The sequence below is a fragment of the Acartia tonsa genome, chromosome 12, assembly GCF_053477335.1.
Source record: "Acartia tonsa isolate MP-2025a chromosome 12, ASM5347733v1, whole genome shotgun sequence".
NCBI lineage: Eukaryota > Metazoa > Arthropoda > Copepoda > Calanoida > Acartiidae > Acartia > Acartia tonsa.
In genome coordinates, this window is record NC_137271.1 from 17,034,660 (window position 1) to 17,059,505 (window position 24,846).

A 24,846-nucleotide genomic window follows, 5' to 3' on the forward strand; every position below is an offset into this window, starting at 1 on the left:
TAGTTAAAAATTATTTATTATTGACAATTGTTATTTTTATAATATCATCTAAACCCATTTTCTTTTTCATTACAAATTTCGGGTATAGTCCCTTTCGTATCATCGCACCTTATGGGGCGATTCTAAGTATTTTTCACAGTAGCTTTTCTCCTATTTCTAGCCCCTGCGGGGGGCAATCACCTAAAAAAGCCATTTTAAAAATACGACGAATCGCCCCATATGGGGCGATGTTACGAAAGGGACTATTCCCCAAATTTCTTTAGCTATTTATGATCATTCATTAGATAAAACTTGCTACTTTTAACTCTTTGACAAACTTTAATTCTTTAGATTTGCTGTCTCTGCCTCCTTGTTATTAATTAAAATTAATTTAATATATATTCTATTTCAGAAAGAGAGTAACAAAGGCAGAGTTTTAGCTCCAAAGCAGTAATTAACTAGTTAGTAACTAGGCTTTGAGAGGAATAGCGAGCAATTTGGAGACTCCCAGTAACCACACTACAAGCAGTGATATCATATTAGGTGTTTTTATTATACAATACAGATTCAAAACAAGGATGACAACATCCATAAGTAGCAAAGCATAAAATCAAAGATGGATCATAAACAAGGAGTTTTAAAGAGCATTTATTACAGAAAAAAAATCAATATTTTTAAAAATTCATATTTTGTAGTGCCAATGACAGACCTTCGAACACAGTAAATTACTGCTTCTTGGTATAAGGAAACTTCGCAAAAAAATCAGTCGTCTATCCCGAATAGCAGCTAAGAAAATCAGATTTCCACGGAATGTATGACCAACGGACTGACTGAAAGACAGAAAAAGTGAATTTTTGAGTTTCTATGCCACTTACAACATGGTCTGCAACTTTTTAGCCAATTAAAAGTTATTACTATATTAAAATTTTCTGTATTGTATAAAACTATTTGTTGCCTAGTTAAAATCCACACATAGCACAAAAATGCAGCATCAAATCAGAAACATGTCATCAAAAAGGTAATTTTAAAACTATTACTTTTTAGTTATTAGTTTTAATTGTTCTTGCAGTTTTATAAATATCAAATGAAAAAGTGGAGGTCATTGCTTGCCTTAAGGGAAATGTCCTACTTCCCCCGACAAATACCTATCCAACTTAGTGAATACAATTATATCAGTTTTATGGATTTTAAGGACAGAAAAAAAACTTATTTTGCTCATGCAATATTATTGGAGGCTTCCAAAAAAAATATCAACGTTTTTAGTAGCGAAGGTACTCTATACTTCACTTTGTCGGTCCATACGTTACGCCATGGGGACAATCTGAATTTTTGGCTGCAATTCAGGGACTACCGTTTCATTTTTTTTGTGAGGATTCCCTATACAAATCAATACCAGACAATAAAAATAGCATCCAGGATACATTTTTTTTAGTTCATCGGTCTGTCAATCATTCTTAAAAATATAAATATTATAAATCTAAATCTGATCTTTTTTTTAAGTTCATCTTCCAGTCGCAGTGGCGGACATATTGGACCTGAGAGAATAACTCATCTCAACAGCAAGACTGATAACTTCATGACAGTAAGTTATTAATGATAACTTCATGACAGTAAGTTATTAATCCTAACATTAAATCTTTCTTTGGTACATTTTCTTCTTTTAATAAAAGTATGGTCATTAATATTTATTTGTGTACTACCTATTCAGACATTTTCCTTGCCTCAGACAAAAAAAACTTACTACTTTGTATTATCTTTCTATTACTAAAATATTTACATCAACTATAAATCCAAAGATCTATGTCTAATGTCTAGCTATCTATCTTTCTAGACATCTATCATTAGGTATTTATCATTCTAGATGTCTATAATTGACTAACTATCTTTCTAGATATCTATGATTGACTATCTATCTTTCTAAATATCTATAGTTTACTATCTATCTTCCTAGATATCTATAATTGACTATCTATCTTCCTAGATGTCTATAATTTACTAACTATCTTTCTAGATATCTATAATTGACTAACTATTTTCCACGATATCTATAATTAACTATCTATCTTTCTAGATATCTATAATTTACTACCTATCTTTCTAGATATCTATAATTGACTACCTATTTTCCTAGATATCTACAGGGTGTTTCAAGAGAAGTGCGTTTATAAAAAACTGAATTATGCATATTAAATAAAACAATTATGTAAAATGCTTTATAGATTTAGAAAACCTGTTCTGGGACATTTATGTTTCAAATATTTTTAAAATGATTTTTAATTTTTTGGACAAATTAAGACTCAAAAACCGGTTTTTCCAAAGGCCTTATTTTTGAAGATTTACGGAATTCAAGGTTGTGGAAAACATGTGCACATTTTAAAAATTCAAATTAATAGTAGAAAAATGTTATGCATACAGTTAGAATCGTCATAAGCTCTAGGTTTTACATATATAAAAACCATTCATGTGCTATAGTTTAGGAGCTACGTGATAACATGTCCCAACTTAATAAAAACTTTTCAACTGTTCTCACATTTTTCAACGTAGCTCCTGAACTAAAAATAGCACAAAAATGGCACTTAAATTTCCAAAAACTAGAGTTTATGACAATTCCAACGGTATGCATAACGTTTTTCTACTATTAATACAAGCTGCGTAATTTGAATTTTAAAAATGTGCACATTTTTTTCACAACCTTCAATTCTGTAAATCTTCAAAAATAAGGCATTCGGAAAAACCGGTTTTAAGGCATAATTTGTCGAAAAAATCCTTTTTAAATATTTGAAACATAAATGTCCCAGAATAGGTTTTTCAAATATATAAAGCATTTTATATAATTGTTTCATTTTCTATGCCTAATTAAGTTTTTAAAAAACGCATTTCTCTTGAAACATGATTAACTATCTATCTTTCTAGGTACCTTTGTTTTCTTCAAGCTGGTCAGAATTTGAGAATGACAGAAATCTTATGATGAAAAAGACTGGAGATTTCTGGGTAAGCATTTTCCAGTATGGCTTGGAAACCGATTAATAACCGTTGGATTAGACACGGTTCTGAGCTATACTAAAATATCATGTATCGTATAGTACTAGAGACAGCTTTCCCCGGATAATGACATAAAAAAACAGAATGCTTTTGGTTTTGTTAGCCCTGGCCTTCGTCCCCTCAGTCAGGGCTAACAAATTTTAATTATTATTTTATTTTATTATTCGCGGAAAGCTGTTTATAATTTAGGTTGATAAATACAATATATTCAATTGATGGAGTAGTTTCTGTAAATAATGCTAGGTGGTGTGTTGTTTCTTAATTTGAAAAGAAAAAAGAAGGGGAGGGGAGGTTAGCATTTTAATTTAGGTTACATTAAATTGGGTATAGGGTAACCCCCCCAGGGTCATTCGCAGGGGTAAGGCCTGAAGAATATATATATTTTCTCTTTATTTCTAATTAAATATCATAATCTACACATTGGCCATGAAGTGATGACAAACATACCATAATAGTTTAAATCATGAGCTACGCTTTTAGAAATTATGCATTTGTTTAGGACAATGTAGAAAAAGACATGATCAAATTTGAGTCTGGCCTGGCTGAAATTGAGAGAGATATGCATAAAAGGTAAATCCAGGAACAAGGGACCAGGATTCTGACAAACAATTATAAGTGAACATTTTCTCACACCCTACTCCCCTTTAGTTACAGAACACAATAAGTTTTACGCCAACATTACTCCACGTAAATATCAAGATATTTATTAATTTCAAATAAATTAATTTGCTGAATCACGGCCTCTGGGTAAATAAAAGTTGTTTCTTTCAAGGAGTTGTAGGACAATGTTAGTTAAATTAATATACAACTCCATTTGCCAATATGAAAAAGACCAAATTGTGTCAAAAATAATCCATGGGACGTCATAAAAATGAGGGATTATCCATCTCTTTTTTAGGGGTTTTCTTTCCCAATTCTCCTCTCATCTCCCTTATTTTTATGACGTCACATGGATCATTTTTGACACAATCTATTTGGTCTTTGTAGCCACTATCTTTTAACAGCTACCTAATGAAGAATTTCATATCATAAGGAACCTATATTTATTTAATTATACCATAAGTCAAATGTAAAGAGGAAAAAAAAGGGGAAAGTTAAAACAAAGGGGAATCCTATGGTATAGATTTTTCTAGCTCATACTAAGCACATTTTGGATCTCAAAACAAAGGTTGAACAATCAAGGGGTTTTGAATCCGCTGTTTAATTTCAGGATGGCGCCTCACCAGCCCCAGGTACCTGAATGGGCTCTCTCCCCCTACCAAGCAAACTTCCCACAATTTTCCTCTGGGGGTGGGGGCATCAATACTTTCAACGTTGAAGGTGAGATGAAGATTTTCATTAGTATCTCCTTTCCTCGTAGCTGTCGAAAGTGTTCTAGCAAAATGGGGATATATGTCACTGCTTTTGGTGTACCTATTCTATTGAGGCCAGGACATACCCTATGCCCCATCTCTTTTCTAATTTAATTCCCCCTTCCCTTTTTCTGTCCCTCTACTATGATGTCAATAGAATAGGTAGGCCAAAAGCTGGGGCATCTATCCCCATTTTCCTAGGGCACTAAACACAGCTACATAACCAATGATAGGCCAATACACAGTCTAAATTACCAATGGTAGGCCAGTATACATATTTATTGATCAATAGATGGCCAGTATAATGTCATATTTTATTAGCACTATAAAAATCATAATAGACTAAATACCTCATGAGACAAAAAAACAAACATTTTTTGTTTAAGTGTTTTACCTCAGGTTAGGTTAGGTTATGTTGGGTACAGGGTAGCATCACAGGTTTAGGGCACCGCATGCATAGGCCGCAGAGGGTTAAGACCACCAGGAATAAGTCATGTTTACATTATGTCTTTTGTCAATTTGGTCATATGTCTTAACAATTTTTGTCCAAACCGCGATTTAATCAATGTGTTTTATATGATAATCATATATTATACATTTTATTATCATGATCCGTTCTTTTGTTTATGTAAATGGCTAATACTATTAATCTCTGTATGCTATTTGTAACTCTTTATGTAAGCATGTTCAGTTTTTGCAAACTGAGCAAATTATTTCAATAATTCTAAATATGCTGCAGTCAAAACACTTATTACATGTTTAGATAAGTTATAATGTACTTTTAGGATTGTTCACATAAATATTAACTTTTTATATAGATTTGGTATTGTTTTAAATATCTAAATTTTCAGCAATGCAATTTTCTCCAAACCTCAGGCACAAAATTACAGAATCATTTATGTATTACACTTGTTACGCAGGGAGTAAGGGAGGGGACAATGGATCGAATATTAAATTTCTAGGAGTCTCAGACTTTGGGGACTGGCTTAAAGGGAATGTGCAAGAATTTAGCAGTTTCTGACTGAGTTTGGGGACTTGCGCATAGAATGCCGCTACTTGTTATGTATGTTTTGAATATTGCAGACGGGGAGACGGGATAAGGGAAGTGGGGGGAAGGGAAATAGACACTCATTGTGATAGTTTGGAATGTAGCAGACGGGGAGAAGGGAGAAGGGAGGTGGGGGAAAGGGGCAAGGGGCAAGGGAAATAAACAGAATAAAAAGGGGCAGTCATATTCTTGCTAGGAGCAGGCCGGGTCCAATAATCTTTTAATATAAAAATCACACCAAAAAAACCTCAATATATTTCATCAAAAACAAGTTGTGATTTCATTTTACATGACGCTATGGAAATCTATTATTCAATTAACAATCCCTTTGTAATTTCCTACAAATTTATTGGATTAAACTGGATTTCATGCCCTTTCTTTGATAACTCTTATATTGAATTAATTGCCCATTGTCCCCTCCCTTACTCCCTGCTTGTTACGACAGAATCAAATAATCATTTTTAATTTGGTGCAATATATCTCTGTTAATTCTGCATAATTCTTCCTGTTTTGGCTGCACTAATTATGGCCAGACATTATCCTTGTATTTTTTCTTCAAATTTTCTGTCTACGTTTCTGACTTAGAGTGGGATGGAACAATGGACTGTATATTGTTAGCTTAAAAACTTTAAGTGAACAGATCATGTTAGGATTGGATTGTACAAAGTAACATTATTCCAAGAATTAGTGTATCATTTGGGGGTAAATATTTTTATGATTATCTTATCCCTTGAGATCCCTGTTGGCTGACTATTATAATATTTCAGGTTTCAGATCCCACACAATCAAGGATGCTCCTGATGAGTGGGAGGTAAATACATTTATGTTCCACAAAATCCGCCAAAATAAAATGAATTTTTTTATAGTATCGCATTATAAAGAGCTTCCCGCGGAATTTAAAAAAACAAGGATGACAACATCCATAAAAGCGAAGCACTGAAACGGTAGGACAAACGGACATTAACACATGTATAGTGTCATAACTGAATAATCATAATATAAATTTATAAGAGTCAAAGCAAAATTGTAAGTAAATTTGTTGAAAAACTGCTTGATACAGGATAATGTTTATGGACATACTTACATTTTTAGGACTTGATTATAGAGTTGCTTCGCTTATTAAATTATACTTTGTTGTCCCAGGAATTAATATACAAAAAATCAGATCAATCGGATGATTAGATCACATAAAAATTTGTTGTTAAAAAAGTAAAAAAAATCAACATGTTTAAAATGGACGTACGGACATTTTGGTGATGATTATAGAGTTGCTACGCTTTCTAAATCGTACCTAACTACTAAAGGAATCACCATGCAAAATTTGAAATCGATAGGACAATTCTAACATGCCAAAATTAACGAAAAAAGCTATCCGTTACGGACGTACGGACGGACGGACGTACGGACGGACCGACCCTAATTATAGAAAAGCTTCGCTTTTAAAAATTATAAGATAACACTGTTGTTAGCCTCAAGGGGTCAAAGGCCCACGCTAACGAAACTGGTAATAATTTTAAGATTTTTCATTTCAATATTCGTAGAAAATTGTATATAATACGATGATATACGTAATTTTTCAGTATGACAGAGAACCGGTTCTAATCCTGCGGACATTAATCGATTTCGAAGCCATACTGGAAAAAGTTTCAGACTATTACATCCTATATCAGAAAAAGTTCAGTGTTTTCAGTTAGTTTTATGCTATTTTTTAACATCCCATACAATTTATGCTTCTAATGTACTAATGTTATTTTATCAAAATTAGAAAATATGATTGATTACTTTGCAAAACTTTGAATTGTGATATTTGCAGAAGTATTTGTATGTAGAGACGATTGAGCACCATTAGAATTAGATCATCTTTTTTCTTTAGTGAAATATTTAAAATATAAATAATACTTCTTATAAATGTATTTAAATCAGTTATTCAACTAAGTTTAGTGTAAGAAATGTAGCAAAAATCTTTAATGTCTTAATAGATCTATATAATATTAAAAATAAAAGTCTAATGTAAATTAAATTTTCTTTATGAGACACTAGACCCCAACACATCAAAGGCCTTTTGGGGCACTTTAAGGAAGGGGCAAAGTCGACCATCCACTTAAATTAAGTTTTACAAGGAAAAAGTGGAAAAAATATTTTCTTAGGAGGGTAGTAGTTTATTTTTATTCTGGGGGGGGGGGGGGGTAATTGACCTTAGGAAGATGACAAATATATAAACACTCTGTTGACCTATAACATTAATATACAGACATCCTGTTACTGATATACTTGCTTATAATATACATTTCTTTCAACAGTAATTAATATAGACAATGTATCTTCAGTTTAATGAAAAAGAAAACAAATCATGTAAAATCCTTCTTCATGAAATATAATTTGAAAACCCTTTTTTATTTTTTTTAGCTGGAAGTGGACGTTGGAGAATATGACCCAGAAGGTATCAAACTCAGGTTTGTTTTATTTTGGATTTTTCTTAAACCACCGAAGCATACAAGAGATGCTAATGCTATATCTTGTAACTTTAACTTTGATCTTCAGCCTTATCATGGCTTAACCCACTGCATTGGCTCCAGACGCAGCCTTCAGGAAGCTAACTTACCAGAAATATCATTATATCTCCACAATATTCTGTTGTGTAGGGTAATAGAAATTGGCTTGATTTGAGACCAAACAAAATTATCCAAAAGATAGAACTTTATGATTTTGTTAGGCTTTTAAATCTGTTGTTTTCTGTCAGATATATGAAGTTTTGATTACACAATTAATCTCATGACATATGTATGATCAATCACATTTAAAAATGTACCTGTTGCTTAATAGGTGTGTTTGCAGGATGTTCAAAGATATTTTTGAAAAATCTGCCCATATTTTATTAAACCTTATGTTTAGTGTTTCTGGAGATACAGTGATTGTAAGAGCGGGTAAATCTACGCTGGAAATGAAAGCAAACAACCAGTCCAGGTGAGAAAAAATAAGTCAGGGCATAAAAACTGCTCTTATGAATTGCAACCATAATAGATTGTACCCACCGATAGGATTAGTTGGGTTAATTAACAGTCTTAAACAGTGACGTGCATATCGATTCACCGGGGGGGGGGGGGGGATGAAATTGTTAGAAGGAAAAAGGGAATGACAGGCATATAAATATTAAATTTAAGGGGGAAGGGAGGGTGTTGACACTGAATTTAAGTAAGTAAGAGTAGTATAGATTTAAACTAGATGGTTTTTTTTTATAAAATAACACAATTTTTTTTATCAAACCAACAAATATTCATGTTTTTAAAACAACATCTAAAGATTAAACACACTGACAATAAGTAAATTTGCTATTTGAAAACTTCTTTTTGTTTATTTAATTTTGATCTAACATGATTTTCTTACTGATTTTAAAATTTAGCTTTAGCCAGAGTATTGAGAGAAGATTCCAGCTGCCAGAGGGATGCATTACAGATAAACTTACCAGCAGACTCACTAAAGATAACATTTTGAAAGTACATTGTCCAAGGTGATTTTATTTTTACATTTTGGAGAAAAATAATTTAAAAACAGTTTTCAGAAGGGCTTCGATACCGATTAATATCCGCTAGATTAAAACCGGTTTTTGGTCATACTGAAAAATAATGTACAACATCATATTACAGACAATTTTCTAAGAATATTAAAATAAAATCATAAATCTGATACCAGTTTTGGAATCCCCTAGTGGTCGAATGCCCAGGCTTACAAAGCTGATATTGATTTTATGATATATATGTTGATACTTGCCTGTACTACGATCTTTAATTGATTTTTCAGTATGACTAAGAGCCGTTTCTATGCCAGCGGATATTATGGTTGCTAAGCAAGCCATACTGGAATAGCTTTTATTTGTTGGATAAAACAGCCCAGCATATTTTATATAAATATTTGAAATAATATTTTGTAGAAATATGTTCCTGTTTGGTCCAACCAAACGTGCGATTAGATCTGCCTACCACTGAGTACCAACTCCTGCTCCGTCTGTGTGTGTGTACAGTTACAAACTACATGCGAAAATTATAACAAAGGAATTAATGGAATTTATCAAACTACTAAAAGTAGAAAGAGATTTAGTTGAAAAAACTATAATGCCTTTACAAAAAATGACGTTATGCAATACAAATGACCAATGATAGGCCAATACACAGGCTAAATTACCAATGGCAGGCCTGTATACATTTTAATTACCCAATAGTAGGCCAGTATAACATCATTTTTAATAAGCACTATAAAAAGCCCTAAAGAAACTTGCATTTTCTTACCCTGTAACCTTATTTTGTTATAATTGGGTTTTAAAAATTCCATTGACATTTTCACAGTGAAAGAAATTGATGAGCCACAAAAGAAGTGAGAAGAATATGTGAAACAATTTTGCTGATAGAAAAGAGTTCAATAAATTATCAAATTTTTGTGAAATAAAAAAACTGTTTCTGTTCGTGGATAAAAATCTGTTTCAAAATATTCTTAAGTCTTAAAACTGTGGTTGTATATTTCTTTTAGCTTTATTCTAAAATTTTGTAATTTTCTTGTTCTACTATTTGTAGCAGACTGAAAAAAGTCCTAATAACGGGATCAAAACCAGCTACACCCTACAATCAGCTGTTTTGAGAAGAATTGCGCGGAAAAACCTACAATCAGCTGTTTTTATTTTACATCAGCTGTTATGAATATTTCACGTCCGAACTTCTCTGATTACCTGATTTGAAAATAGTTAATTGATTATGTTTTTTTGTCAGAATTAAGTTTTTATTTACATAAATAAATTATTTCTTTAAAGTTAGGTAACAATATGTATTATTTTTTTTTATATATTTTATCAAAATTAGAATAAGGATCTTTAAGGTTGTCTGATATTGAATGGATTTGAATAAAAGAGATTTATGATTTGATTGATTTTTAAACATATTTATGACAAGCTACTTAAAGTTTGTTGAAAAAATGCAAAATGATTATCAAAATCAATCTTTTCACTTAATAATTTGAATGTAGATTGTTGAATTTATAATTTAGTATATAAGTATAATTTAATTTAATTATAGAAAATTTTACAAAAGTAATTAACTTTATTTTTTTACTTAAATGGTTTAATTTCTGAATTTAAAGAACTGAAAAAGAATAAATTTTAAATTATTGTTTCTTGTTTAGATCCATAGCTACCTTATAATTAACTTTGTCTTAAATCCTCATTCCTGAGCTGGATCTTTAAATTATTTTAGTGGTGAGCCAGATCGGGGTAAGCCAACTTTCCACCAATGAGAGCACAGTATTTTATGAAATGGCGCGCTGTGATTGGCAGAAAATCGGCGCACCACTAAAATGATTTATAGATCCAGCTCTGTTTATTTCATCTTTTAATGTAAAAGACCCTTAATTGTTAATCTACAATCTATGCATGATTTGCGTAACAAGCGCGAGCTGCAGAACACGACGTACGGACGTTACTGTAGAGAAGCTTCGCTTCTATCCCTAATAACGCAGAGGTTACATTCACATGTTTAATTTTACACAAGTTTGGCAATACTAAATTCAATATCTACAGAAACGTCGCCCAGCTCCTAGTAGTGCTAGAGGGCTAAAAATATTGTGCATTTCGCCTGTTTGATAATGAATTTCTGACTATAAGTGAGTCAAAGTCAATTTTCGCTTCCTCCACCCTTTTATTAACAACCTTAGTTTAGGTTCTCTTTTACATAAAAATTTTAAAAGTTTCTTATTTCTTTAAACTAGAAGAACAATTTTTTCAGAAAATGTTTATCTTTATGTATATCTTATATTATAAATCTCAAAACATTAATTTCGGCGACCGCAGATGTACTTGGCAGCTGCTAGTCGCCGTAGTTGGCGAGAAAACGATCTTAATGAAATTTTAATACGTTATGTAGACATGTAAGAAAATTGCTGTCACAGGAGGTTTTTAAAGATTTCTGGAGACCTGGAGGATTATGACCTGCAAAATCATACCTGGAACCTGAAATTAACTTGAACACCTATATTTTAAACAAGGGTTTACTACTAGAGGATATATTAGTATTGTGGTAAGATAAAATGCTTTGTTTAAGTCAAAAAATATTTTTGCTGGCATCCTGCACCCGCAAGGATTGAGATATTAAAAAAAAATTCCAACTTTCAGATATGTGTCATAGCCATATCTAAAATGTCACTCAGCTATATCTCTCTATCTTTCATACAAAGAAAAAACCGGAGGGGGGGGGGAGCGTTCAACGCCCATCCCCCGAACGTTAAGGGTTAAAGAAAGAAAACAAGTTAAATTTAGCAAAAGCATATTAAATTAGATTTTAGATATTTATATTTCAAAACATCTAGTGAAAAAATTTATGATTAATTTTGTGCCCTATGAAAACCATATAAGAAAACAACTTTTTTTAAAAAAAACAAATACAATTTTTAGTTTTCAAATCCTCAAATGTTCAAATCCTACATTATTTTTATGTAAATTGTAAAAGAACTTAAACATTATGTTGCTTAATAAGATTAATTTCATTTGTATTTTCCTCATTCCTTAAATTAAAGCATAGGTTAGTAACATTTTACTGAGTAACTATCAAAACTATTAATATTATTACTATATTTTTTTATAAGCAAAAAAATTATAAAGCAAAACTACAGTAGTAATATGTAATAATGATAGCCATTGCATATGATGTGTGGGTTTGAAAAGCAGGAGAAATTGAATTCTTTCAGTTCAGATTCTGCTTAATCCAATCAATGTACTTTGTTATCCTAAAAAAATATATTATATCAAAAAAGAAGGCAATTTCAAAAAGGTCTAATCTAATAAATATAATGTATACTTGGACTGAGAAGTAATTTCATATAGACATTCCTAATTACAACGTTAATAAAATATGAATTAGTAATTATTTTTTTTTGTTTGAAAATAAATAAATCGAAAACAGCTAGGAATTATGTTGATCTATTTATGACAATTATCTCTTTTAATTAGGATGTTTTAGGTTGAACAGCATAGATTAGGGTACATAGGAAATGTATTTTTATCCAAGAATTATAAATATCTATAATACAAAGTAGTACGATGTCTGTCTGTCTGTGTGTCTGTCTGTTTGTGCCAAATGATCTCGCTAACCGCTGAACCGATCGGGTTCTCCTTAACAGGGTAGCTTCTTATAGGTCCCGGGAAGGTTTATAACTATTTTTGAGGAGGGTACCACCACCCTTCCAAGATAAATCGCTCCTAGAAAAAAATCCCCCCCCCAAAAAAAAATAAAAAAAGATATTTTTAACTAAAATTTAAAATGGTGATGCAACTCCCCCCCCCCCCAAAAAAAAAAAAAATCCCCACCCCCCAAATCTTTTATTAAATTTTTCTTTTTAGATCTAAAATAATAAGTTGGTTTGACAAATTCGACTCTCCCCTCCTCAAGTGCCCCTAGAGGTCTCTAGGGGCATAGCTGCTAGTAATTATATAAAGCAGTAAGGGTTTTTTGTCTGACGCTTAAATCCTTAATAACTACTAAGCTGACTGGGTACTCTATCTTAGGTAATCTTCTTATAGGTCCCGTGATGAATTTAGGCTTTTTCATTTTCAGATTTAAGTCTTTGGATGAGCCCCTAGATGCTAGGGACGCAGCCAATAGTAAAAAATACTTGACAGTCCCATTACTTATTTTTATAAAACTAAATTCACCTGGTGTATACTCCAGGTTTTCCTGATCCACATTTGTTTGATCCAAAACTAGTCAAACCAACTTGAACCCTTCAAAATTTACAACATATTAATACACACAATACATTGTTAACTTTTTAAACATAATATACTAGTTGATATAAGAAAGAGAGTAAGGTAGTACTCAAAGAAATTAAAATTAAAATATTTAAAGAATAGATGACCTACCACACTGATTCTTCTTGATCTGGCACCAAGTTTTTAGTTGATTTAACAAATTTATTAATAACAAGTGGCCCTCCTGAGTCACCCTGTAAAAATAAAACAAAAATTTTCAAGCATACCCTTAGTAATTATATGTTTGTAAACTAAAAGTAAGTCTTATTAATAACAAGTGGCCCTCCTGAGTCACCCTGTAAAAATAAAACAAAAATTTTCAAGCATACCCTTAGTAATTATATGTTTGTAAACTAAAAGTAAGTCACAGGTATTTGCAGCAGGCATACTGTTAAAAAAATTATTAGAAAACTAAATTTTAACAGATAATGAAACATCATACAATTAATCTATTTCAAACAAATGTTTCTAGGTTATTTCAATTCAATATTTGTTGGACAAAAAGTATTTTTTTTTAAATGTAAAAATTACTTTGCATGAATCCTTTCCTTGCTCTCCACCTGCACACATTCTTTTTCCATCATCAAAGCTAATAATAAATTTTTGGAAATATAAAATATCAGTAATCAACTAGATTTTTATTTTTGAATGTAGACAAATTTTTTAACCCTTACAGATCGGGCTCCAATTCCCACCCTAATAGATCGGGAGAGGGGGGTAATTTAGCCCCAACCCCCTTTCTCGACTCCTGTTACAGATAGAGACATAAAAAATTTTTCTGGTGGTTCATGTGTATTTTTAGAGAAAATTACTTTTTCTAGTGATTGCGGCCAGACCGCTATTTAGCCGCTTTTTAGCGGCCAGTCGCTAAGTATTAAAACAGCTGTAGAGCAGCCTATTTTAAAGCTAGGATTACAAAATTTTAGGTGGAACTTTTATTTTTTATAACAAAAAAAAAATAACTTTTTCTAACCATCGCCGAAAGACGGCAAATAACGGAAACCGCCATTTTCGGCGGTTACGGTGGTAAAACGGTGGTTGGCGGCGCCAATTAATATTTGTATCTGCTTCTTATCACAATAAAAGATTAGTAACAAATTTAACTGGTCTAGAGCTGTTTTGAAATTGGGCAGCTGGCAGCTTACAAACGGCAAAATTACAGGTAGGAAATTGAAAATCGTTCAAAAATCGGCCAAGAAGTGGTCAAACAGTCATTATCTTACTATTCACGGAAGTTTATTATTGCTCAAGGATTCACCACAAAAATTTTTAGGACTTAAATTTGGTCATGAAATCGGTCAAGGAGCGGTCAAACGGTCATAACATCACTTTTCTCAGATGTTTATTGATATCTAAGTATTCGCCAAAATAAATTAGGTCTCTACCTTGTACACAAAAGTCATAATGTAGAAATTAAGATTTATTTAGAATTTATATAATTTTGATGTCATCTAACCGACTTTGACCGGACACCTCGACCGACACAGACCAGATATATTTATGAAATCAACTCTTGCCGACGTAAAATTACTAAACTTAAAAAGTCATGAAGTCACAGATCTCTATCTTACCTACAAAAAAAATGATATTGAAAAAACTAGAGGGGGGGCTGATTTAGCCCCCCCTCCCCGATCTGTAAGGGTTAAAGAGTTGTTTTAAGAATGACACAGCACATTTATTATAAATATAATAAAATACTAATTATAATAAATCAATTAAACTTAATCAAACCTCAATCTGTTGTCAAAAAGTTTTTCACACTGAAAAATAATTAATTAAATATATAAAAGTTATTAAATAGTATTTAATAACTGCTGAAAAAAACAATACCTCATTGTTACTCAGTATGGGTAGATCAACTTTCTGCTGAATATCTTTAGCAAATTTGGAACCAGTCTTGGATTTGGAATCTTCATTGCCTATGTAGAATAAACATGTAATAATTAAAGTTTTTTGTATTTTAAAAATCTTTTTATTAACTTACTATCTAGTGTAAAATTTGTAGTAGTATAACCCCATCCAATTGCATGGGCTCTGAAATATGCATTAGTGTTGAAAAAATTATTACTTCATTATTTTATAAATATATATATTACTTCATACCTTACTCCAATAATGTCTTGTTCATAGTTATTAATGTTCAATCTTCTCAATTCATTTGGAAGTCCTTAAAATACAAAATAATTCTATTATATAAAGTAGTAAGCATTTTTTGTCTGTAGCGAATGATCTCACTAACAGCTGAACCAATATGGTTTTCCTTTATAGTGTAGCTTCTTATAGGTCTAGGGAAGGGTTATAACTATTTTAGGAAAGGATACCATTACCATTCAAAGATTAATTGCACCTAGAAAAAAATATCCCCCCCCCCCCCAAAAAAAAAATAATCTTTTATTTCAAAACTTAAATATAAAGTGGGAGGGGGGGGGGGGGGGTGAGGAGTGTTGACTTCCTCTCCTCTCAAGTGCCCCCAGAGGCATATAGGACGTAGCCACTAGTCCTTATACTAAAGTAACAGGATGTTTGTATGTGTGTCTGTGTGTGTATCTGTGTGTGTATCTGTGTGTGTATCTGTGTGTCTGTACCAAAGGATCTCGCTAACCGCTGAACCGATCGGGTTCTCTGTAACAGGGTAGCTTCTCATAGGTCCCGGAAAGGTTTATAACTATTTTGGGGGAGGGTACCACCACCCTCCCAAGAGAAATCACAATAAAATCAAAAATATTAAATATTTCCGCCGCATAGTGTCGCTAGCATAGTCGCGCTACGTAGAGAAATGAATTTAAAATGTTTAGTCGCGCTGCGTAGACTCATGAATTTAACATAGACAAGTTATTTCTCAAATTAGATATTTAAAATAAAATAAAAAATATTTAAAGGCCACTAGAGGCCTCTAGGGGCGTAGCCGCTAGTGTTTAATAAAGACACAAGCAGCTTTTCTCCTTTTAAGGGGTATGCTTTTGTTGACAGGTGAATGAAATCTAGGAAAGTAGCTTGTAATATCTTAAAAAGTTGAAATATCTTCAACTACTTCGAAACTATACAGAAAAAAAACATAGTAATTAACAGTAATCATATATCATATTTTTACCTAAAGGAAGGCAAACAAATCTCACATATTTGTTTGTTTCAATTTTTTTGGTCAGCTTTACCAAAGAAATGTCATAATCTACACCACCCCTAAAGTGAAAGTAAAAAAATTAATTGGAATCATATTTCAAATAAAATAATTAGTGTTTTACAGAAAATTGCAACTATTTTAAGATAAAATATTAATTACCTAGGACTACGACGAAAATCTTTGTTGTTTTTTACTTCCTAAAATGATAATCATTACATCAATAAACGTTTTTTTTCTTCAAAACTACTTTTTAGTAGCGAAGCTACTCTATAATTCACTTTGTCCGTAAGTCATTCAGTCAGTCCGTAACGCTAGGGGGGAAATGGGATTTAATCAGCTCCAATAAAAGACAAAAAGCTTATACTTCTTAAAATATGGGGCATAATCCTTATAATAACGCAACAGGATGTTTGTGTGTTTGTCTGTGTGTTTGTATGTTTGTACCAAAGGATCTCGCTAACCGCTGAACCGATCGAGTTCTCCTTAACAGGGTAGATTTTCATATGTCCCGGGAAGGTTTATAACTATTTTGGAGAGGGTACCACTCTCCCTAAAGAAATTAATTCTTTTTTAATTTCTCGATTTTAGAAAAAGAGTTCAACGAAAAATAAACGTCAAACGCAAAATAGCCATATTTCAAATTAAAAAAAAAATATTTAAAGTGCCACTAGAGGCCTCTAGGGGCGTAACCGCTAGTTTTGTATAAAACATTAATAGCGGTGAGACTGCTTTTAAGCAGCTTTTTAGGTACTTGTATTTTTTAAAACTAATTTGCTCGGCATAAACAGCAGTCGGACTGCTCATAAGCAGCTTTTTAGTCGATTTTATTTTTCGAAACTGATTTGCTCGGCACCTGTAAAAGATATAAAGCTGAAACTTCTTGTCAACATTCCCATCAATATGGAGCATAATAAAGTATGCAACATCAATAGCGGCCAGACTGCTTTTAAACTGTTTTTTAGCCTCTTTTACTTTTTACATCAGGTTTTCTCGCCTCCTACAAAAAATACATTACTGAAAGTTCTTGCCAATATTACCTTCTTTATGCTCCATATTTTGGCATAAAAAATCTTTGGTAGTCTGACTGCTTTTAAGCTGCTTTTCTTTTTAAAATCTTTCAGACATCAACCTTAATTTTTTAAGGTTTCGTGATTTTAAGTTTTTGCATATTTATTTGCATAGATGTCTCTTTCTTTTCTTTTTCTTTGTTTTGATAACAGATCATTTGTGTTTTGCTACTTTTGGATGTTGTCATTCTTGTTTTGTACATTAATTAATTATTAAAACTTTTGTAAAACTCTAAATATAATATCTAATAAAAAAATATGAAATAAAGTATAGCATTATTCATTATATTAAAATTTTAATGCAAATTATTGGTTTTTTTTTTAATTGTATTGCTAAAGACTATTTACAAATATATTTAATTTGATGTAAGTGATAATTTCCTGAACTAGGATAATTTGATTGGGTTCTAAACAAGTTCTTCCTCCTGGTAGACAATCTTTCTCAGTTGAAAGATCATAATCCCCAACATTTACATATTCCTAAATTTCATTTTTAGCAACTCAAAGGATGTTATCTGAAGGGTCTCATAAAAAAATTCATTTAAAAAAATCATTAGTTGTTAGAATCAGAAAATATTAAAACATTTATAAATCATCACTTAATTTTGACAGGGAGTAAGAGAGGGGACAATGGATCGAATATTCAATTTTTAGAAGTCTCAGACTTTGGGTACTGGCTTAAAGGGAATGTGCAAGAATTTAGCACGTTCTGACTGACTTTGGTTACTAGTGCATCAAATGCTGCTAACTTGCAACGTTAGTTTTAAATGTAGCAGACAAGTATCAATAAACTTAATCTGTTATGAAATGGCTGGTTTTAACAATTTTGTTTTTCCAAAAAATATCATTTCATAGAAAAAAACTTTATTGTGATGTTTGTGTAATGAACAATTTGGGGTTATGGGGCTATGGGTTGGACGGGTTCCACGGACTATTTTTCTAGTAATTAATTACAGAATGTATACGTCAGTCTGATGTGCTGGTAATATAATTTTCAAATGAATGCTTTTTTTCTGAACCTTCTTTCTTATTCTATAGTTTTCTAAATTTTATTAACACACCCTTTAAAATTTCCTTAACATTTTCTGGATAAATCTGGATTTCATAGTCTTTCAGCTAAAACTCTTAAATTGAATTAATTGCCCATTGTCACCTTCCTTATTCCCTGTAATTTTAATCATACTCTAAATTGTAGTTTTTTAGGATACAGAAAATAAAAATTATTATTATAATATGATTTTATATTTTATGAAAATGATGCAATCTTTAAATCTTTACCTTAGATATAGCTCTGATATTGCTAGAAGTGTAGCAATGAGCTGCAGTCAATATGTACCATCTATATAAAATAAGTTTAGTATGAGAATTATATGGGACTTAAAAATGAATCGTCATATAAACAAATTATACATTTTACCTTAAAATCATAATATGTTTAAAAATCTTATTGATTATTATTTTTACAAGGCTGTAAATAAATAAAATCAAAACTGTAAGACACTCTTAAACAATTTAATTACTGAATTACATTGATCTATAATTTAACCCTTACAGATCGGGGGGGGGGGGGGGGGGCTCCAAGAGCCCCCCCCCCCTCTAGTTTTTTCAATCTCATTTTTTTTGTAGGTAAGATGGAGTGCTGTGACTTCATGACTTTTTAAGTTTAGTAATTATACGTCGGAAAAAGTTGATTTTATTAAGATATCTGGTCTGTGTCGGTCGTGGTGTCCGGTCAAAGTCGGTTGGGTAGCACCAAAATTAGAAAAAAATTCTAAAAAAATCTTAATTTCTACATTATGACTTTTGTGTATAAGGAGAAACCTAAAAATTTTTTGGTGAATACTTAGATATCAATGACCTTCTGAGAAAAAATGTGTTATGACCGTTTGACCGCTCCCTGACCGACTTTATGACCGATTTTTGTCCGGCTTTTACTACAGACATCTATCATGAATATCGTGGCTTCTATTACAGCTAGAGTCCTATAAATTTTTTTGGTAAATCCTTGAGCAACGTCAAACAGATAAAAATATTAATCGGCGCCGCCAACCGCCGTTTTACCGCCGTAACCGCCGAAAATGGCGGTTTCCGTTATTTGTCGTTTTTTGGAAATGATCTGAAAAAGTAATTTTTTTGTTATGAAAAATAAAAGTTCGTCCTAAAATTTGGTCATCCTAGCTGCAAAATTGGCCGCTCTACAGCTGTTTTAAAATTTAGCGGCTGGCCGCTAAAAAGCGGCTAAGGAACGTCCTGGCTGCTATGACTAGAAAAAGTAATTTTCTTTAAAAATACACATGAACCACCAGAAAAAAATTTTACGTCTTTATCTGTAACAGGAGCCGAGATAGAGGGGGAATTGGGGCCCGAGCTGTAAGGGTTAATGAGGGTTGGTGATTGTTTTTACTTTACTAATATACCATTAAGAAACAAACCTATTTATGATAGTGCCACCACATCTCCAGGTATAAATGTATTTGTCCTGTGTGCTATTATAATATCTACTGCCTAAATTATAAATATCTGTTGAAAAAAGTTCCTACATTAAAAATTTTCTTAAATAAAACCATAACTAAAAGTTCAAATTGCATAAGTATAAAGACCGTTTTTCAGTCTATATGTGTTCTGCTTGACTAAAACATCCAAATTAAGAGAAGCCCATTATTTCCTTATTCCAAGTGAATGGAAGACGACTTTTCAACATACATGTATGCGGCATTCTTGATTCTATTTCCTATTTGCCAAAAACAAAATGAGGAGACACATTTTTTCTCCACTTTATCATTTGATTTTGGAGAGAATGGATATGTGAAATGCCGTGGGTTTGTACCCCCTTCCAAGTACAGAATCTTGCCAATTTACAGTGTGTGTATGATGTTTAGAACCAGGTATAATTAACTTTCAAGTATGTTTGTATGGACATATAAGGCCTGAGTTTAAACTTATTTTCTTTGTTGATAACTATATCAGCAAGCCAAGTTTCTAACCAAATAATTTTTAGTTGAGTTGAACTATTGAAAGTTGACTTAATAAACCATTTATCTTCTTACAAGTGTGGTAAGCCGAAGCGTTTCAGCTCACCGGTTGCGAGTTCGAATCCAACGAGCCCTAGCCTTGAAGTATTCTACCAAAACAAACTAGCAGGATTTAGTCATACAGAAATTATATATTTAACTGAATAATATTTACAATGAATGTTTACTATATATATACAACAGATTATAACAATAGGTTAGGTTTGAAGGGGGTGTGGGACACAAGGGCTTAGCCCACGGCGGTAGACAGTCTGTGGGGGTAGCTGTGGTAAAAGGGGAGGCAGCGCCTCCCGGTTGTATAATTGCGTGAGGGGCGCGTGATAGCTGCGTGTCCGTGCCCCTCCCCATATTTAGCCAGGCCAGTTTGACCGCTGGACAGCGGGGTCACCGGCGGTCATGAGGTAAATGGTGATATAATGGGATTAGTGCAGAAGGCTTGTTATGATAAGTCACTGCGTAGCAATTCTGTAAACTGCCCGTCCGTCTGTTGCCGTATTACCACAACCTCCCCTTCAAGGGCTGCGGGGCTCCCGAGCCACCAGGCCTTGAACCTGGGGATACGGCAGCCTCTGTCTGCGCACGACAACATCTTCCTGGGGCACAGCTCGGTGGAGGACAGCTCTGGCTATACAGGCTCCGCGGGACACTCGCTGCTCTGTCTGGCTGTGGTTGGATATCAGCATGGTCAACTCCCGGTTGGCTTCCAGCCGTGGGTTGGCGACGGCCAGGCCCCGTCGTTGGAAGTTTTGCCTTGTTTGCAGGACTAGTTCTGTCTCGGCAGGTAGCTGGACACGGAGGCCTAGGCTAACTCTGGAGGCTCCCAAGGGGGGAATAACGATGGAGGAAGGCGCGTAAAATTCCATGGGGGCGCCTGCTTCAGCTTCATCCTCTGGGGCCGCCTCTTCCATCTCAGTGGCCGCTTCTCCTCCTGCAGGCTCGCTGCTGGCCGGCAGGTTCTCCATGTCAGTATCAGGGTTCCAGATGGCATCCCTAGGTGGCTCTGGAGCTGGCGGCGGCGGCGGTGGTTCGTTGGGTTGGTGCTGCAGGTTCTCTTCTATAGGGTCGCGATCCTGGCCGCTAGGCTGTGGGGCGGCGGCTGCTGGCTGGTACACTGGGAACTGTCCTGGGTCACTAGCTGGCAGCGCCGCAGCTCCGGCGGGCAGCTCGGTGGCGTCCTCGTCGCCGTCCAGGTCGCCTTGGATGTCTGTTGGAATCTGATGGGCAGTTACATCTCCAGTGTACTTGCGCAGTCGGCCTACATGCATGGTGATCTCCGAGATCTTGGCTGTTGGAGAGGCAGGTTTGATGACATAATGGACGTCTGTGGCTTGTCGCACTATCTTCCAAGGGCCAGTCCATCTCTTGGTAATCTTGGCTGACTTCCCTGGCACCAGGCGGGGGGCCAGATACCAGACCAGGTCTCCAACTTCGTACTTGGCCGTGCCTTCGTAGGTGGCCGTGCTCCTCCGGATGGTTCCCTCCTCTCGCTGCTGGATTGCGTCGTACACGGCATGGTAGCGTTGCAGGAGAGCTTGGACGTTGGCTGGGACCGAGGCATACTCAGTGTCTGGCAGCCGGAGCACCATGTCCACCAGGAGCTTGGCCTCTCTCCCAAAGTAGGCCAGGAACGGGGTCACGCCCGTGGATCTGCAGGCCTTGGTATTGTAGGCGAAGGCAATGGCAGGCAAGTGTGGCTCCCAGTTGTTGTCGTCTCTGTCTAGGAACAGCCGCATGCCTGTGTTGAGCGTCCGATGGAATCTCTCCACCCGGTTGGACTGCGGGTTGTAGGGCGGTGGATGTGTCAAGCCAATCTCGAGCTTGGAGGCCAGTTCCTTGAATACCTGGCCAGTAAACTCCATCCCATTGTCGGAGTGGATCTTCAGGGGACATCCGAACGTGGCCAGGTGGCGGTGCAGAAGGGCTTCAGCCACCGTGAGAGTGCGCTTGTTGGGGATGGCGTAGAGGCTGACAAACCGGCTGAACCCATCCTGACAGGTGAGGATGTAGCGGTTCCCGGCTGGGGTCTCTGGCAGAGGCCCCACCAGGTCAATAAACAGGACTTGCTGTGGATACCCCTGGCGGGAGAGCACGTGTATCCCTAACTTCAACCTTTCCTTGGTAACCTTCTGTACACACTCAAGGCAAGTCTGAACCATCAGGCGGACGTCACGGGACAGGTTGGGCCACCAGAAATGCATGGCGACGCGGGCAATGGTAGCGTCCATTCCAAAGTGCCCGGCCATGGGGGTCCCATGGGCCAGAAAAAACGCGTCCTGCTGGAGGGCCGAAGGCAGCAGGTATCTTGTTCTCTCTCCTGTCAGAGTCTGGTTGGTGGTGGGGAGGCAGCCATGCTCGTCGAGTCCCAGGGCTGCGAAGCGGCTGGCGTACTGCTGCTCGTCTCGTTCCTTGCCGCGCAGCTCAGCCTTAGTTGGGGCTTTGCCATCGGCCACCCACTGGCGGACACGGAGCAAGAAGGGGTCCTGTGTCTGTGCCTCTAAAACTCTAGCCGGGTCCAGCCGTGCTGCAGAGGGCCTGCCAGCTGCGGGCTCCCCTAGCTGGCAAAGGGTGTGAATGTACTCAGCTTGCTCTGCTAATTCTTCGGCGGTGGCTGTCGGCATATTATCGTCCTCCCGGCGGCTGAGGGCGTCAGCATTGGTGTTCTGGGTGCCAGGACGATGGCAGACAGTGAAATCTAGGGCCGCTAGCTCCTCCTGCCAGCGGGCCACCATCCCTGTGGATGTGTTCAGCGACTTCACCTGTAGCAAGGCTGAGGAATCAGTGTTAATCTGGAAACTACGGTAGGACAAGATGCCGTGGAATTTCCGAATTCCATACATGATGGCGGCCATCTCTCCCTTCCAGGACGGGTAGCGAGACTCGGGGTCGGTTGTCTTGCGCCCCACGGCGGCAATCAGCCTCTCCTTGCCGTCCTGGCATTGGCTGAGGATGGCAGAGATGGCGTGGCTGCTGAAGTCTGTGGTGAGCTGGAACACAGCCGGTAAGTCAAACCTGGGCGGCGCTCGGATGGGGGCTTGGCGAAACTTGTCCTTGAGCTGTAGCAGCTGGGCTTCCATCTCAGCCGTCCAGGTCAGTGTCTTGGCCGTTTTCTGCCGATTCATCTCGTAGGTGAGGTCGGCATACTCTGGGATGAACAGGCGGTAGTAGCCAAAGAACCCCAGGAGCGCCAGCAAGTCCTTGGGGGTGATGGGGGCCGGCCAGTCAAGGATGCGGTCAATATAATCCTCTTGCATGGCTATCCCCTCACGGCTGAGGGTGTGGCCCAGATAATCCACCTTGGCTCAAAACAGCTTGGTCTTGGCTGGCTTGAGGCGGATTCCTCCCCTGCGGTGGGCTTCCAAGACTTCCCGGAGCCTAGCCAGGTGGGCCCAGGTATCCTGGTGAAAGGTCAGGACGTCATCAAGATATGACTGGAGGTTGGCCGTGCCTAATGGGTTCAGGACTCCTGCAATAAATCTGGAGTAGACAGACGGTGCTGTAGCGAGGCCAAAGGGCATCCTTTTCCATTGGTACAAGCCCCTAGGGGTGATGAAGGCGGTGCAGGGCCGGCTGTCCTCGGACACTCGGATGGTGTAGTACGCAGCCACCGCGTCTAAGGCACTGTAGACGCGGTGTCCTCCCACTCGCTCTACCAGCTGCTGGATCCTGGGCAAGGGGTAGCTGTCCAGCTCAAGGCACTTGTTGAGGGCTCTGTAGTCGACTGCCCAGTGGGTGCTCCCGTCCTTCTTCTTGATGGGCACCAGGGGGCTGCTCCAGGCGGAGTCTGAAGGCTCTATGACTCCCTCTTGCAACCAGGTGTCCAGTTGCTTCTCCAGCTCAGCCTCCTGCCGCGGGTTCAGATCCCTAAATCTCTGGCGGATCGGCTGGGTCCCTGACTTGAGGCGCAGCTGTAACTCTACTACGTCAGTGCAGCCGGGGGTAGAGTTTGAGAAGACGTCCCTGTACTCTGATAACATGGTCCAGACCTCCTTCTTGAGCAGGGGGTCCTTGCGCAGAAATTCGTTCTCCTCCATCTCAAGGGCTGCCCACAGCTCCTGCATATCTGGGGGCTCAACAGGCTCTTGGAACGAATGAATACGAGGGGGAGGCTTGTCAGAAACCTCCAAAATGTCAGGCTTGACCAGCTCCCCAGCCACGGGGAGGCCGGCGTCCAGCAGGAGAGGCATCTCCCCTTCATTTACCACCAGCACCCGGAACACGCTGGCGGAGCCAGGCCTGTGGGCATACAGGCCTTCTGGGATGACAAGATCCTCCCCAAACCTCTGTTCTGGGGCAGATAGTTGGATGGCATCCTTGGTACGGTGCCCCACTAGTTCAACAGGGACAGCCATGACACCGCGGCCAGGCAAGACCACCCTCTTGGCCGTACGGAGGTGGGGTGGTTGGCCATCAGTTGGGGTGACA

At 36.6% G+C, this 24,846-nt stretch overlaps 2 protein-coding genes across 6 annotated transcripts in view; one reads left to right on the forward strand and one right to left on the reverse strand.

Moving 5' to 3' along the window:
* Window positions 1–388: 388 nt before the first annotated feature.
* Window positions 389–9,461, forward strand: LOC145334202 (uncharacterized). Of its 3 annotated transcripts, none has more exons than XM_080179573.1 (11): window positions 389–522; window positions 939–997; window positions 1,480–1,561; window positions 2,893–2,970; window positions 3,521–3,591; window positions 4,232–4,341; window positions 6,189–6,232; window positions 7,828–7,874; window positions 8,314–8,385; window positions 8,822–8,929; window positions 9,350–9,461. In XM_080179573.1, exons 2-11 carry the CDS (start codon window positions 963–965, stop codon window positions 9,402–9,404), a joined length of 702 nt encoding a protein of 233 aa, XP_080035699.1. In that variant the 5' UTR covers window positions 389–522; window positions 939–962; the 3' UTR covers window positions 9,405–9,461. The 3 variants fall into 3 exon arrangements, with proteins under 3 accessions (XP_080035699.1, XP_080035700.1, XP_080035701.1); XM_080179574.1 differs by having other exon boundaries at window positions 9,389–9,461; XM_080179575.1 differs by lacking the exons at window positions 389–522; window positions 939–997; window positions 1,480–1,561 and adding an exon at window positions 1,578–1,589.
* Window positions 9,462–11,916: 2,455 nt separating this feature from the next.
* The window catches only part of LOC145334640 (chymotrypsinogen A-like), a 32,441-nt gene continuing 19,511 nt past the window's right edge, over window positions 11,917–24,846 (reverse strand). For all 3 annotated transcript variants that reach the window (XM_080180176.1, XM_080180175.1, XM_080180174.1), the window contains 13 exons: window positions 19,825–19,897; window positions 18,671–18,731; window positions 17,771–17,872; window positions 16,485–16,519; window positions 16,296–16,384; window positions 15,308–15,371; window positions 15,189–15,238; window positions 15,035–15,123; window positions 14,936–14,964; window positions 13,736–13,793; window positions 13,316–13,398; window positions 13,109–13,177; window positions 11,917–12,183 (listed from right to left, as the gene is read on the reverse strand). In XM_080180176.1, the coding sequence (XP_080036302.1) occupies window positions 12,141–12,183; window positions 13,109–13,177; window positions 13,316–13,398; window positions 13,736–13,793; window positions 14,936–14,964; window positions 15,035–15,123; window positions 15,189–15,238; window positions 15,308–15,371; window positions 16,296–16,384; window positions 16,485–16,519; window positions 17,771–17,872; window positions 18,671–18,731; window positions 19,825–19,897 (845 nt within the window). In that variant the 3' untranslated portion in view covers window positions 11,917–12,140. The remainder of the gene's footprint in view (window positions 12,184–13,108; window positions 13,178–13,315; window positions 13,399–13,735; window positions 13,794–14,935; window positions 14,965–15,034; window positions 15,124–15,188; window positions 15,239–15,307; window positions 15,372–16,295; window positions 16,385–16,484; window positions 16,520–17,770; window positions 17,873–18,670; window positions 18,732–19,824; window positions 19,898–24,846) is intronic.

Coding starts and splice junctions, on each gene's coding strand:
- LOC145334202 (XM_080179573.1), top strand. CDS start 963: ATGCAGCATCAAATCAGAAACATGTCATCAAAAAG. Junction 2,971..3,520: donor AAAAGACTGGAGATTTCTGG/GTAAGCATTTTC, acceptor GCATTTGTTTAG/GACAATGTAGAAAAAGACAT. Junction 7,875..8,313: donor CCAGAAGGTATCAAACTCAG/GTTTGTTTTATT, acceptor CCTTATGTTTAG/TGTTTCTGGAGATACAGTGA.